The sequence below is a fragment of the Camelina sativa genome, chromosome 17 (genome assembly GCF_030686135.1).
Source record: "Camelina sativa cultivar CO46 ecotype springtype chromosome 17, ASM3068613v1".
NCBI lineage: Eukaryota > Viridiplantae > Streptophyta > Magnoliopsida > Brassicales > Brassicaceae > Camelina > Camelina sativa.
Window position 1 is genome coordinate 9540604 of NC_141896.1, and position 13089 is coordinate 9553692.

At 32.2% G+C, this 13089-nt stretch overlaps 2 protein-coding genes across 2 annotated transcripts; both read right to left on the reverse strand.

The window, feature by feature from the left end:
• Positions 1-612: 612 nt before the first annotated feature.
• LOC104773425 (putative acyl-activating enzyme 9) lies at positions 613-2749 on the reverse strand. Its single transcript, XM_010498035.3, has 2 exons — positions 1674-2749; positions 613-1544 (listed from the first exon to the last, which is right to left on the reverse strand). The coding sequence occupies exons 1-2, from the start codon at positions 2580-2582 to the stop codon at positions 801-803; spliced, it is 1653 nt and encodes a 550-aa protein (XP_010496337.1). The 5' UTR covers positions 2583-2749; the 3' UTR covers positions 613-800.
• Positions 2750-7516: 4767 nt separating this feature from the next.
• Positions 7517-8537, reverse strand: LOC104773424 (putative calcium-binding protein CML44). The gene has a single exon (XM_010498034.3). The coding sequence runs from the start codon at positions 8260-8262 to the stop codon at positions 7780-7782; it is 483 nt and encodes a 160-aa protein (XP_010496336.1). The 5' UTR covers positions 8263-8537; the 3' UTR covers positions 7517-7779.
• Between the last annotated feature and the right edge of the window lie 4552 nt (positions 8538-13089).

Sequence of the window (13089 nt, forward strand, 5' to 3'; positions counted from 1 at the left end):
AAAACAATCACATAAATTTTAGTTTATATAAAAATTACAATATAAATAAAATGAATTTCAACCCGTGCTCTAGCACGGATCTTAATCTAGTACAATAGTATTCATAAAACCAATAAGACATGATTTTATTAACATTCACAAACATATAACAATAAACTGTATTTTATACTAGATAACATCATATTGAGCCTCTACCCTGATTTTGGATTCCAAATCACAGTGACACAGGCTACCTAAAATGGCCAATTTACAAACTAAACACAAGATCATGTTACCATCAACATTCAAACCATAGAAAACACCTATGCGAATTGGTCAATGTAAGAAATTTCTCAAAATTCCCAAACTCGACGAAGTACTTTGCTTGTATCCCTCTCTCTCTTTTAGTTCTTAGCCTTACAGACATCAAACGATTCTGTTTTGACAAAAAAAAAAAAAAAAAAAATCAATACATATTCATTGGATTTCTATGGAGGAATTTATCGCTAAATACTGAATCCGGAATTATGTTTCGATAGTCGTTTTCTTCATTTTTTTTGTTAGGCATAATTTTATTTTTTAGACAGAATAAGGCCAAGAGTTAAAGGAAACCACACTTGTAATAATGGGGTATAGTGTTAACAGTTTTATCTTTGCAAATCTTATAACAATAATAGCAAGCATGCATGTTTCAACAAGTTTAACAACTAATCCCTTCTTAAGGGTACAATAATAATATATCACAAAAGATCGATAAGTCTATATAGTTTACTTCATACATAGATTAATTTCTTCATAATCTCAATAACTTAAGCGGATTATTAAGGCAGGGACTTAGCCATTTGTCTGAGAAGAAACTTTTGAATCTTTCCAGTGGATGTCTTTGGAAGCTCCTCCTGAAAAATCACTTTCCTTGGCACCATATACTTAGGTAACTTCGTCTTACAAAACTCCCTTATTTCCCTCTCAGTCACCGACCCGTCGCCGTTATTATCATACTTCAAGCTCACAAAAGCACACGGTGTCTCTCCCCACATCTTATCCGGTTTAGCCACCACCGCGGCTTCCTTCACAACTGGATTCGTATACAGAACCGTCTCAACCTCTGCACTGCTTATGTTCTCTCCTCCGCATATGATCACATCCTTTGACCGGTCTTTAACCTCCAAGTAACCATCTTTATGTATAACCCCAACGTCTCCAGTGTAGAACCATCCGTCCTCTCTCATACACGCCGCGGTTCCTTCCGGGTCTTTGAAGTAGCCCAGCATAACCGATCCACCTTTCAAAACGATCTCTCCTACAGAAACGCCGTCGTGCTCTACACTCTTCCCGGTTCTTGGATCTCTGACATCGGCTTCCGCAAATCCTATGGTTCTTACTCCTTGTCTTGATTTCAGTCTAGCTCTCTCCAATGGATCAAGATGATCCCACTCAGACTTCCAAGCACATGACACCACCGGGCCTCCGGTTTCTGTTAAACCGTATCCATGACCGACGTTGAAACCTAGGGATTCTGCTCTTGAGATGATGGCTGTCGGAGGTGGAGCTCCGGCGGTCATTACCTGTTCTCATAATTTTTTTAACTTTATAAATAAGCCCTAAAACAGAGTTGGTTCAATAGTCCTCTACATGATTAATAAGAAACTAAAGTTTGACGATAAACCAATAAGAACCAAAACATGTATTAATACCTGAACCGGGTTCTTGAGCGGTTTACGAGAGGGGTAGTTGGTTAGCATGTTGAGAACCATCGGTGCGGCACACATGTGAGTCACGTCATGCTTATCGATCAAGTTATAAATAGTAGGCGCGTCGACTCTACGGGTACATACGTTGGTGGCTCCAACGGCCGCAGTACCCCATGTGTAACCCCAACCGTTGGCGTGGAACATCGGTAGAGTCCACAAGTAAACCGGTCGGTTTGGTAAAGACCAGTCAAGCATGGAGCTAACGGTTAGCATAAAAATTGCTCTGTGGCTAAGCACTACTCCTTTGGGAGAAGACGTCGTTCCAGAAGTGTAGTTGAGAACCATTGGCTTCCATTCGGTTTGAGGACGGATCCATTTGAATCTCGAATCTCCTCTCTGCATGATTCCTTCGTATGTGTCAAGAAAATCAGATGCGGCCGAAGCTGATGAAGAACCGTCCTCTTGATCATCCTCGAGGAGGACGAGGTGAGGTTTCTCGTGTTGTCCAAAGAGCGATACTGCTTCGAGGACTAAGGATATGGAGTTGGGGTCGACGAAAACGAGTTTGGATTCACTGTGACGTAGAAGAACAGAGAGTGCGTGTGCGTCTAAACGCGGGTTGATATTGTTTAAGATGGCTCCCGACATTGGGACAGCAAACTGAAGCTCGTAGACAGAAGGGACATTGGGGCCCACGACAGAGACGACTTGGCCTCGGTTAATGCCGAGAGAGGAGGAAGTGAGAGCTGAGGCGATTCGAAGACAACGGTTATGGGTTTCGGACCAAGTGTGGACGGTGTTTGCGGTGTGGAGGATGGACGGACTGTCACCGTAGACGGAGGCGGCTCGGTCTAAAAAGCCGAGGACGGTGAGAGGTGTTGAGTTCGAAGGGTGTGGAAGTAACAGTTCCATACTTAATGATTTTTGTTTATGTATTTGTTTTGGTATATTGGTTTGTGAAAACACTCTCTATAGGGGTTTGTATTTATAGAAGCCTTCAAAAAGGTTTTAACTCTTTGAAGGTGTTAGAGACTTGGTTTATGGCTTTTTTGGAGGTAACTATAGTTGATCACTTATGCCCCACGGAACCAGCTTGATCAAATGAAATAAACAAATCTTCTATAGTTTCTTAACTTATAATAGTGCTAATTGCTAAATTTGGCTAATAAATAAGAATAAACCCTCTATATTCATTTTAACCAAGAAACATATAATGGTTAGTGACGTGAATCTATAAAAAAGGGAGGTGGGCATTGAACAAAGACAGAGTTTACCAACTAACAAAATTTGGACCAAACGAACTCTATTTTTACTTCCAAATTGTGGCGACAAGCTCTTGGTTTGAGCTAGGGTCGAAGACTCGAAGGAGCTAACTAAAACAATTGTTCTTCTCTTCGTTCCGAAGCTCCTTCTAAACTAAAAAGATAATAATACCTTGGATTTTTATAGCTAAAATAGTATTAGTATGTAATCGGGAAAAGCATGAAAACAGTATATGTAGTTGAAGAAGAATGTAGTCAATAATGTGGATTATGAACGTTCGGTAATGTTCTCTAGTTCCGTGGCGTTAAAACGTACTGTCCCCAATTTTCAGATATTAACACCGAACGGCCACACATCCATCCACCATATTTTCAATGGAATTTTCCCAGGGAACAAAAAATGCAAACGACAATAGTTTATTTTTCATGTGGATATAAATAAAAATCACTGAAAAATATCATGAACAGTCTTTTGAGAGTAGTGACAAGAACAAATTTAATTTGTTGACTTTTTTTTTTACAAGTATACAAGTTGTGGCTTTGCATATAGATGTAACTGTTTTCTTAAAAGATAAAATAATATTGTTTTCTGGTGGAAAATATATGATTTAAAAAAGTTCAGGCGTAACAGTAATTTGTTTTTAAATATAATTGAGGATAGATCCAAACATATACAAAGGTCCAGATTAATTCTTAAGAAAATTGCAGTCTACGTATAGATATTTTTTCAGAGTCGTAAGCAAGAGTCTATATCAATATGAATGTCTATAGATAATGTCTATAGATAAATTAGTTTCATGCAGCAGGTGAATCTAATTTGAAACGTGTTAATGCCCCACGCGTCCGTCTTGTTACCACTAGAAAATATCTTGGACCAACGTAACACTTTTATTAAGCAAAACTTTCAATTATATATGTTAAATTCAGTCCCCTAAGCTTGAATTCAGTCTTTGGGAAAAAAACTTATGAAAATTCCACACAAACAGTCACCGTGATGTTATTAGATGAGCGATTGAAACTCTAGCTAGTTCTCTCCGTTCAAAGATTGGAGTATCTTTAGATTTACAAAAAGCTTGTTGCTTATACATAAATAAATTTAATAAAAATAAAATATAACTATAACTATAATATAGGTAAAAACATAGACTAATAAAAAAAATAGAAATCTGGTTGTATACAGAACCGCATCTCAACCTCTGCGCTGCTTATGCAAAAAAAAAAAAAAAAAAAAACAATAAGCTTTTTGTTATGACTGCAAGAAACTATATTCTTGTTATGACTGAAAACACTCTATAGGGGATTGTATTTACTGAAATTTTGAAAAGGTTAACTCTTTGAAGGTGTTGGAGATTTGGAGTTTATGTCTTCTTTTGGTAACTATAGTTGATCACTTATGGCCCACGAAATCAGCTTGATGAAATGAAATAAACAAATCTTCTTTAGTTTCTTAACTTATCATAGTGCTAAATTTGGTTAGTAAATAAAAAGAATCTCTCTATAACCAAAATATATTGGTGAGTGATGACGTGCATGAGTCTATAAAAAGCGAAGGTGGGCATTGAATAAAAAAGGCAGAGTTTACCAACTAACAAAAGTTGGACCAAACGAACTCTATTTTTAATGCTTTCTAAGATTGTGACGACAAGTTCTTATTAGTTTTGAACTAGGGTCGAAGACTCGAAGGTGCTAACTAAAAAAATTATTTTTCGTTCCAATATATATAAGGTTAAAGACGATAGGGCCTTTAGGCATTATGCATGCAGCACGTACGGGTATGTCAAATCAAAACTAGAAATTTAATTCTGGATTTTCAGTCTAAAATATTCTTGCTTGATATTTTCACATATGTTCTGAAAGGAGCATATTACATTATTGAACTATTAGAAAACCATATACAAGTTTTAGCTGATGTTAGCATTGTTTTAATTTCTACTGTCAACGTCCACATGATGTAAGTTTCTGCGTACAATTATCAGTACCCATTTGTGAGGATTGGGTGAGCGACTTGTACTTAGTGACATTTATGTATGAATGTTGACTGTTGTGTTTTGATTTGTTTTCTCCACAAAACTAAATATCTAGATATGACATGACTAACCCAATCAATTTTAAATTTACTTCTGATCACTTGAAGTGTTAAAACAATTCTATTTCTACAGATTATCAACCATAATTATTTTGATAATTTTTTTTTCATTTAACACTAATTTTAAACTCTAAAAAATACAAGATGAATACCACATCATCAACAACCTCTAGCTTTAAATATGAAAAACATCAATTTCTTAGTGTCCACGAGAGAAAAAGATTATTTTATCTTGTAAGAAAACAATTACATTACTTAAAATTTGTTGAAGACATAACCAGTTGATCCCACAACAATACTTAAAAGAGAAATTACATCCCCTTTACATGCGGAATTACAAGCGCTGATCTGGGCTATGGAGTCTTTACTGGTGGCTGGAGTCGATTGTCAGGCTTTTGAGACGGACTGTGTAGAGCTAGTTGCGACAGTGCAGACGCTGGATGATTGGACCGCTTTTTCTAACCTGCTGGAGGATCTCTCTTTGCTTCGAACTTCTTATCCCTCCTTCATCCTCACTAGGATCCCTCGAGACGCCAACGCTAGGGCTGATTGTCTTGCTCGATCTTCACGATCTTTAATTTCTGAAACTAATTTTGTAAACTCTTATCCTCCTGTTTGGGCCACCAACCTTGGAGTTCTCTTTTAATTATTAATGTTTGGTTGAAAAAAAAAAAAACAATTACATATGCAAAAAGCCACAACTTGTACACATAATTAAATGTCGAGAAGATTAGTCCCTACTATTATTTTCAAAAGCCGAGTGATTCATGTGACACTGAGAGTGAGTGTACACTAAAACATGTAAACCCGGAGAGATGAACATCGGCAGTGGATGGTGAGATGATTCAATGTAGATATGTATGGGTAGCTTAGAAGTTATATCCATATTTATTGAATCTCTGCATCACCCAACACATACGGATCCATTAATTTCATATGTATAGACTCAAATGCTAATGTCCCTGCCAAATTTAGCATCATGAAGATATTTCTCATTTGAGGTGGAAACTTTTTAGCTTTTACTTGAATAGATACTAGTTTCCCACATGGTTCTAGTTTCGGTTAAAAAGGTAACATATGTCATGTTCGTAAAATAAATACACATGGTTATCAAGTTCTGTAGCATCACTGACATTATTGTCCTTCGAATTTAAAATTTCATTGGAAATGAGATAATTTTACTAAACCAAGAAAAACATATTCCTGTTGGTTTAACAAGATGAGAGAAGCCTTATCGAAACAACTGATGAAAGTTTCCAATTAGAAACACATAGTAAAATCATATATGATACAGATGTTCAGTTCATAATCTATGATTCTATGGTATCAAGCAGAACAGTATTATACACTTTGAACAATAATGGAAAAAAAGCAGATTACAGTGAAACCGTCAAGACAAAAAAAAATCAGCTAAGTTGATGGGAGACATAGATATATGGTAGTACATAACTACATATCTTCACAATGATCATACGCTTAACAGTTTCTTGCCACAACCTTTTTCTTCCACATGGCTTCAAAGTGTAAATAGATTATGTTACTTTTATGTTTTGTGCTTTCATATATGAGACATGGATTTTCCCTAGTAGAGAATTGTTTCAAGTTGAACAATATGGAGCTTCTACTACGTAATCTCATGTGAGCATATCTCATGAAAAAAAAAATCAAATCCAAGAAAGAGAAGAAAGAAAAAAAATGAACATAGTAACACTAACTTTTATCCACAACTTCCACCATGACTATAACTACAGCTTTTATGCTTTAGATCGACCATAAACTTTTCCTTTCTCCATTACCAATGTTGTAGAGCGCATCAATTCCACCATAGCGAACGAACAAAAAATATCCACTTCATCATCAGAAGCTTACATATGCTTCTATGATCCAAAGATTATATACATTACATTTTTGAGTGGGGTAACTTGTACCCACTAACATATAAAAAACTAAAAAAAATTACACTACAATAAATGATTAAAGTAGTAAAATGGTTTGGACTTGGAGTACCCACAATAAATACACACAAAGTGGCCAATTTGATGGGTCAGTTTTCTTAATTAGTTGATAAAGTTAGTGTGACTAATGCTCATTTTTTCTTGGATGTGATTCATGTTAGGAGCTAATAATCTGATTTTGCAGGAAGAAGAAACATCTATCACTATGAGTATGTAAGTTTTCATTTGCAAATTTGGTTAAAAATCAGATATCATGTGCCTAACAATGCTAGTGATTTTTCCATGGGTTTGAAGGGTTACTGAGAAACAAAATAATCAAACATTCAGCTAATTGGTTACAAGGATATGGTTGGTAATCATATCTTTACAACGATCTCACGCAAAACTATATATTTCTTTTGTCACAATATCTCTTTTCCCCCTCCACATGGCTTGAAATTATCATAGATAATTTTATATCTGAGGTTTTGTGCTTTCATATGAGACTTGGATTCCTTAATGTATAACTGTTCCAAGTTGAACAATTTGGAAAAGAAACACAACTTTTAAGACATTAAAGCTTAAGCTGGAATTATTATAACACACTGAAAAGGATCATCCATATATACATATGTACAATACTAATGGCTTAGTGATATCAGAAGAGCCATTTTTCATTACAAAAACTTGATCACAGTAAAAGACATAGTTTATACATTAACACATCACAAAATTATATATACTTCACACTTTCAAAGTTTTTACGCATAACTCACAAAAACATGTAAGATGATGGACTATACGCAAATATGTGTATTATCATATCACTAGACATGTAAGATCATGTTCTTGAATTCTTCAAAGTCAACAAAACCATCAAGATTCTTGTCATGAACTCGAATCATTCTTCCACAATCCCACGCCTTTGCCTCCTCTTCGAACCCTAGTCGTTCCAACACATCACGAAGCTCCTCCGCAGAGATATAACCATCTCCGTTCACATCGAACACATTAAACGCCCTCACAATCGCTTCATCATCACCATCAACAACAACAACATCATTATTGGTATTCGTCACTTTGCTATCTAAAACGGTGTCGTGGTAGAACCGAAGGAACTCGTCTAGATCGAGGCTCTGTTTACCAACGATCAGTTCAAGCTCGTCGGGAGTGTGTTCTGCCCAACCGAGTTTCTCAAGAATCCAACAGAGCTCGTCGAGAGTCACAAGCCCGTCTTGGTTCTTGTCGAGCTGCTTGAACATTCTTCGGAGATCGTTTGTGCTTATGAATGAAGAAGAAGTACAATCCATAGATTTTGTCTCTGGTTTCTGATAAAGGATTCAAGAAGGGTAGTTTTTGGACCTTTTTGTTTGGTGATATTGGTGAAATGGGTATAAGTAATCTGATAAGACTTTAGAGAAAGTTTTCAATGTTTATCGTCTATTGACGTTATACACGTACAGCTCTTTCTATATATGATTGAGTGTGTACGGAAGAGATTAGACGGAGGAAGTTTCCCAGAAATGGGAAGTGAGAACGACTAAAATTCCGTAAAAGGACGTTTCTAGAAGAAAAGTCATATTAAAATCACGACGTTTATCTAATATTCTTGTTGTCAAAAACTATGACATGTAGCTAATTTTATATGGAAAGTTAGATAGTTTATGACTCCACTAATTATAATCTTTGATTTTTTTGTGGTTGTTGTTATATCGATCAACCGTAAAACACAAATAAAGAATGGTAAGGAACTTTACTTGGTTACCAATTCACTTTCTGTTATAGAGAAGTCTAACCTAAATCACAATCTTACACTGTCAAAAAAATTAAAACACAATTTTGCATAATCTGTGATTAAGAAGAACATTTGCGACAAGTACTAAACTAAATTGTTCTATAAACGTAGGACTTTTTGGATATGTAAATAGCACTAAGCAATAGAGTCTGTGGCGCAGAAGAAAAGTGGTGTCATATTCCAATATTGACATATGGAAGGTTCGGTAATGTTCTCGAGCGTCGTGGCGTTATCGTACGCTCCCCAATTACTAGACATTTTATCACCGGCCAAGGGCCAAGGCCACATACATTCTCATTAACAAATTTTCCCATTTCCCAGTAAACAAAAGAAGAAAAAAAAAAGAAATTACAAAAAAGACGTTAATTGCTAATTACATAATTTGTGGATATAAATAAAATAAAAATCAAACAAAAAGAGGAAAACCATGTATTTATCATTTCATCTCCTATTTCTATAATCAACTAGGTGCTTCCCCACGCAATGTGTGGGTTGTGGTGTAGTTGACACTTTCTTGTTTTTTTTTTGGTCTTTTTGTTTTCTCTTTTGTATTATTTCGTTTTAGTTAGGCATATACGGGCTTTGCCGTCACTTTTATTTATACACTATATGTTTATACCATTTCGTTTAGATGTGTATAATTGTGGTGTTTATTTTTTATGAATTATGAAGATGTTGTTTCTTGCTTTTGAGGATCCAATCTTATCATTGACTGATATTGTTTCCAATACATTTATTGTATTATAGATTTTCTAATTAACTGCTTATGTAAACCCTTCATACGTTGATGTTACAATAATAAGTTATTTTTTAAAAATATCTTCCGTGTAAGTGATTATGTTTGTATGCCCATGTTTTGGTCTAATATCAATAAGATCGTTTTTGTTTTTATTTAGTTGGCTTTGAAACCAATTTTGAGTTAAGCAAATAATGGGTCGAATTATGGTGTTAATAAGTAATATAAATTCTTATGTATATATATTGTATATATGTGACTATAAATTTAGCTAACTAAAAAATTATGTAATATTTAAATATAATATTGAACATATATATATATATTTTATTTGTGGGAGGAATGTATGAAATTATTGGATAGAAGTTATTTTTAAGTTAAATAACCTTTAATGTCTTTAAAGTGAGTTAAATATTAATAAATTTTTATATGTGTTTTGAATTTTTTTTAAAGGAATACCAAGTGTTTCCTTCCAAATTTGAAGTGACATAGTATTTTAGTTTTCTTATATGATTTGATGAACTTCAATGTAAAAGTTTTTCAAAGTAATAAGTACACTCACTGATTGAATTATAAAATTTGGATAAATGTTTATTTCGATTAATCATCTGCTCTTTTAAATAAATTAAATAAGTATGTTGTTATTCCTACAAATAGGACAACATATATTATAGTTTAACCATGGAGTTAAGCAATGGAAATAGAACTTGTGATTGCAAGACAAAATGCTTATATGTTACACATTGATCATTCAAAAATTAATAGGAACATCTAATTCTCAAATAAAGTTGATTGTTTTGTTAAAACCAACATATGCGAATTTAAATTTAACTATGCAAATTTAAAAAATAAATATGAATAGATTAGAAAGGCAAGAAATATAAAAGAAATATTTTTTTTATATAAATAAAATAAAAATTGAAAACAATGTTAAATATATATAATACTTTCTACATTAAAATATAGAATCAAACTCTTACAAGTTACAACATATATGAGATATAACAACATTTGATATTGGTAGGAGAGTAGGAGAGAATGTTTACTATAAGATGGTAATCCAAATTAGATAATGGAGATGAATCTTTAAAAAATAGAACAATTTAATATATATATATATAATACTTTCTAAATTAAAATATAGAATCAAACTCTTACAACACATATGAGATATAACAACATTTGATATTGGTGGGAGAGGAGGAGAGAATGATTACTTATAAGATAATAATCTAAATTAGATAAAAGAGATAAATCTTTTAAAGTAAGAACAATGTAAAATATATATCATGTAGTCTCTAAAATTAAAATTTAGCATTAACAATTTACAATGATATTTCATTTGTCTTTTACAACCCATGCAACAAAAATAAGAAATCAAAAATAACAAAAAAAACGAAAAATGATTTGAGGTATTGTAGAAGAGAATGAGAGAATGTGAAAATGAAATAGTAAAAAAATGTCAATATGAGAGAATGATAGATTGAGAGAATGCTTATTTATATGATAAGAAAAGATGAAAGTTACATTTAGAACTATAGGGTTACAATAATAATTTATTGTGTTTGAATAAAATTGAGTGGTAGAATATGATTAATGCATAATTTATTTTATTTTCAGTTATAATTTTATTTTAATGTGTGAGTTAAATATATTGTGTTTATTGAGTCTTAAATATTGTTTAAAGCAATTAGAAGGCAAATAAAAAAATAAATAAAAAATTAGAAAACATTAAATGAAAATCAACCAATAAGGAGAGACAAAAAACTTACTTTTATATACATGATATATTGCTTTAAACTTTGAAATGAGAAATATATTATAAACAATAATTTTGCATGAGAAATATATTAATTTTGCCAACCAAAATATGAATATAAGTTTACCCAACCAAAACAAATAAAAATGTTAAAATTTAACCAAAAATATTTTCTCTTGAAAGATAAATAAGTTAGTAGGAGGAATGAATTAATGTACAATTATTGGATAGGAGTTACATTTGAGTTAAATGGAGTTACATGTCTTTAATTATAAATAAATATTTTAATTTTTTATAACCTAAAATAAAAGGAATACCAAGTGGCTGAATCAAAATTCACATGATTTGGTTGTTTGTTGATATAAATTCAACACTTACACATAATACTTCAATATAAAAAAAATATTACTTTTTAAGTGACACACTAAATTAGTTTTCTTATAAAATTATATGAATTCTTCAATCTCAATAATTTTGAAAATCCCAAGGATAACTTATATTTTTTTGGTTTTCACTCATCAATTTATCTTATAGTGCTAGATTTCATACTAATGGTTTCATCTTTAGAGAATTTAGTGAAATGATATTTTTAAAATGATATTTAAGTTCCAATTGAATATGTTTTGTTTTTTGGATCATTTTTTATCTTGATTAAAAGACACAAAAACCAATTGTTTAATTATGTTCTTTTTGTTTTCAAAAACCTCAAATCATAAAAGAAAATATATATTATATTGATCTCTGCAGATTTATCAATTGGATCACAAAACAAAATAGTCTTTATAAATGGATAAATGGATAATTATATTGATCTTTATAAATTATTAAAAAATGATACATGAATATGTGAGATAACCAGAGACATAATAAATAATTACATATGAATCATTTCAACTTTATGATCTTATTATGTGGTGAATATTGTAAGGAAGTATGAAAATAATGACTTATAAGATGTTAATATAAAATAGAAAATGGAGATAAACATTTTAAAAGATTAAAATAAATATATAAGATATACATATCATACAAACTCTAAAACTAAGCTTTTACAATGATATTTGATTTGATTTTTTATAACCCATACAACAACAATAACAAAAAAAATACAAAACAAAACAAAACAAAACAAAAAAGAGATTTAAGAGTAGTGGAAGAAGATGAGAGAATGAAAGAGTGATAGACTAAGAGACAGAGCCGGCCTTGACACCAGGCTGATGAAGCACATGATTGTGGCCTTAAATATAAGATGCATTTTCGCGGCCATTTTTCATAAATGTTTCAGTAGCCTAGTTGGCTTGAGTAAGCGATTTCAAGTTTGAGGTTCCGTGATCAAACCTCCTCTCTTACAGTTTTACCATTTTTTCTTTTTTTATCTCTCTAAAACTAAGTTATTAATCAGCCCATAATACATTTTGGCTTGTAGCCTATTATTACTCAGCGACGGCTCTGCTAAGAGAATAAGATAATGAGTATTTATAGGAAGAGAAATGATGAAAAATTGCATTTAGAAAAATGAGAGTTACAATTCTAATTTATTGTTTTGTTTCAATACAATTAATTAATACAACTTAGTGGAGAAATAAAGTTAATGCATAATTTATAGGGAGAAGCTATAAAGATTTCAGTTTTATATTATGTGAGTTAAATGTGAAAATTAATTGTTTTTAAATTTGTGTTTTAATATAAATTTTTTTATTTATTAAAATTGCATTGTCAAGTGGACCAATAAGGAGAGACTGAAACTCTACTTTTATATATATGATTTTCATTTTACTTAAATTAGTACCAAAATAATGAACAAAAACCTAAGCCCAATAATGGCCTTATTCTTTATCTGGGCCTGA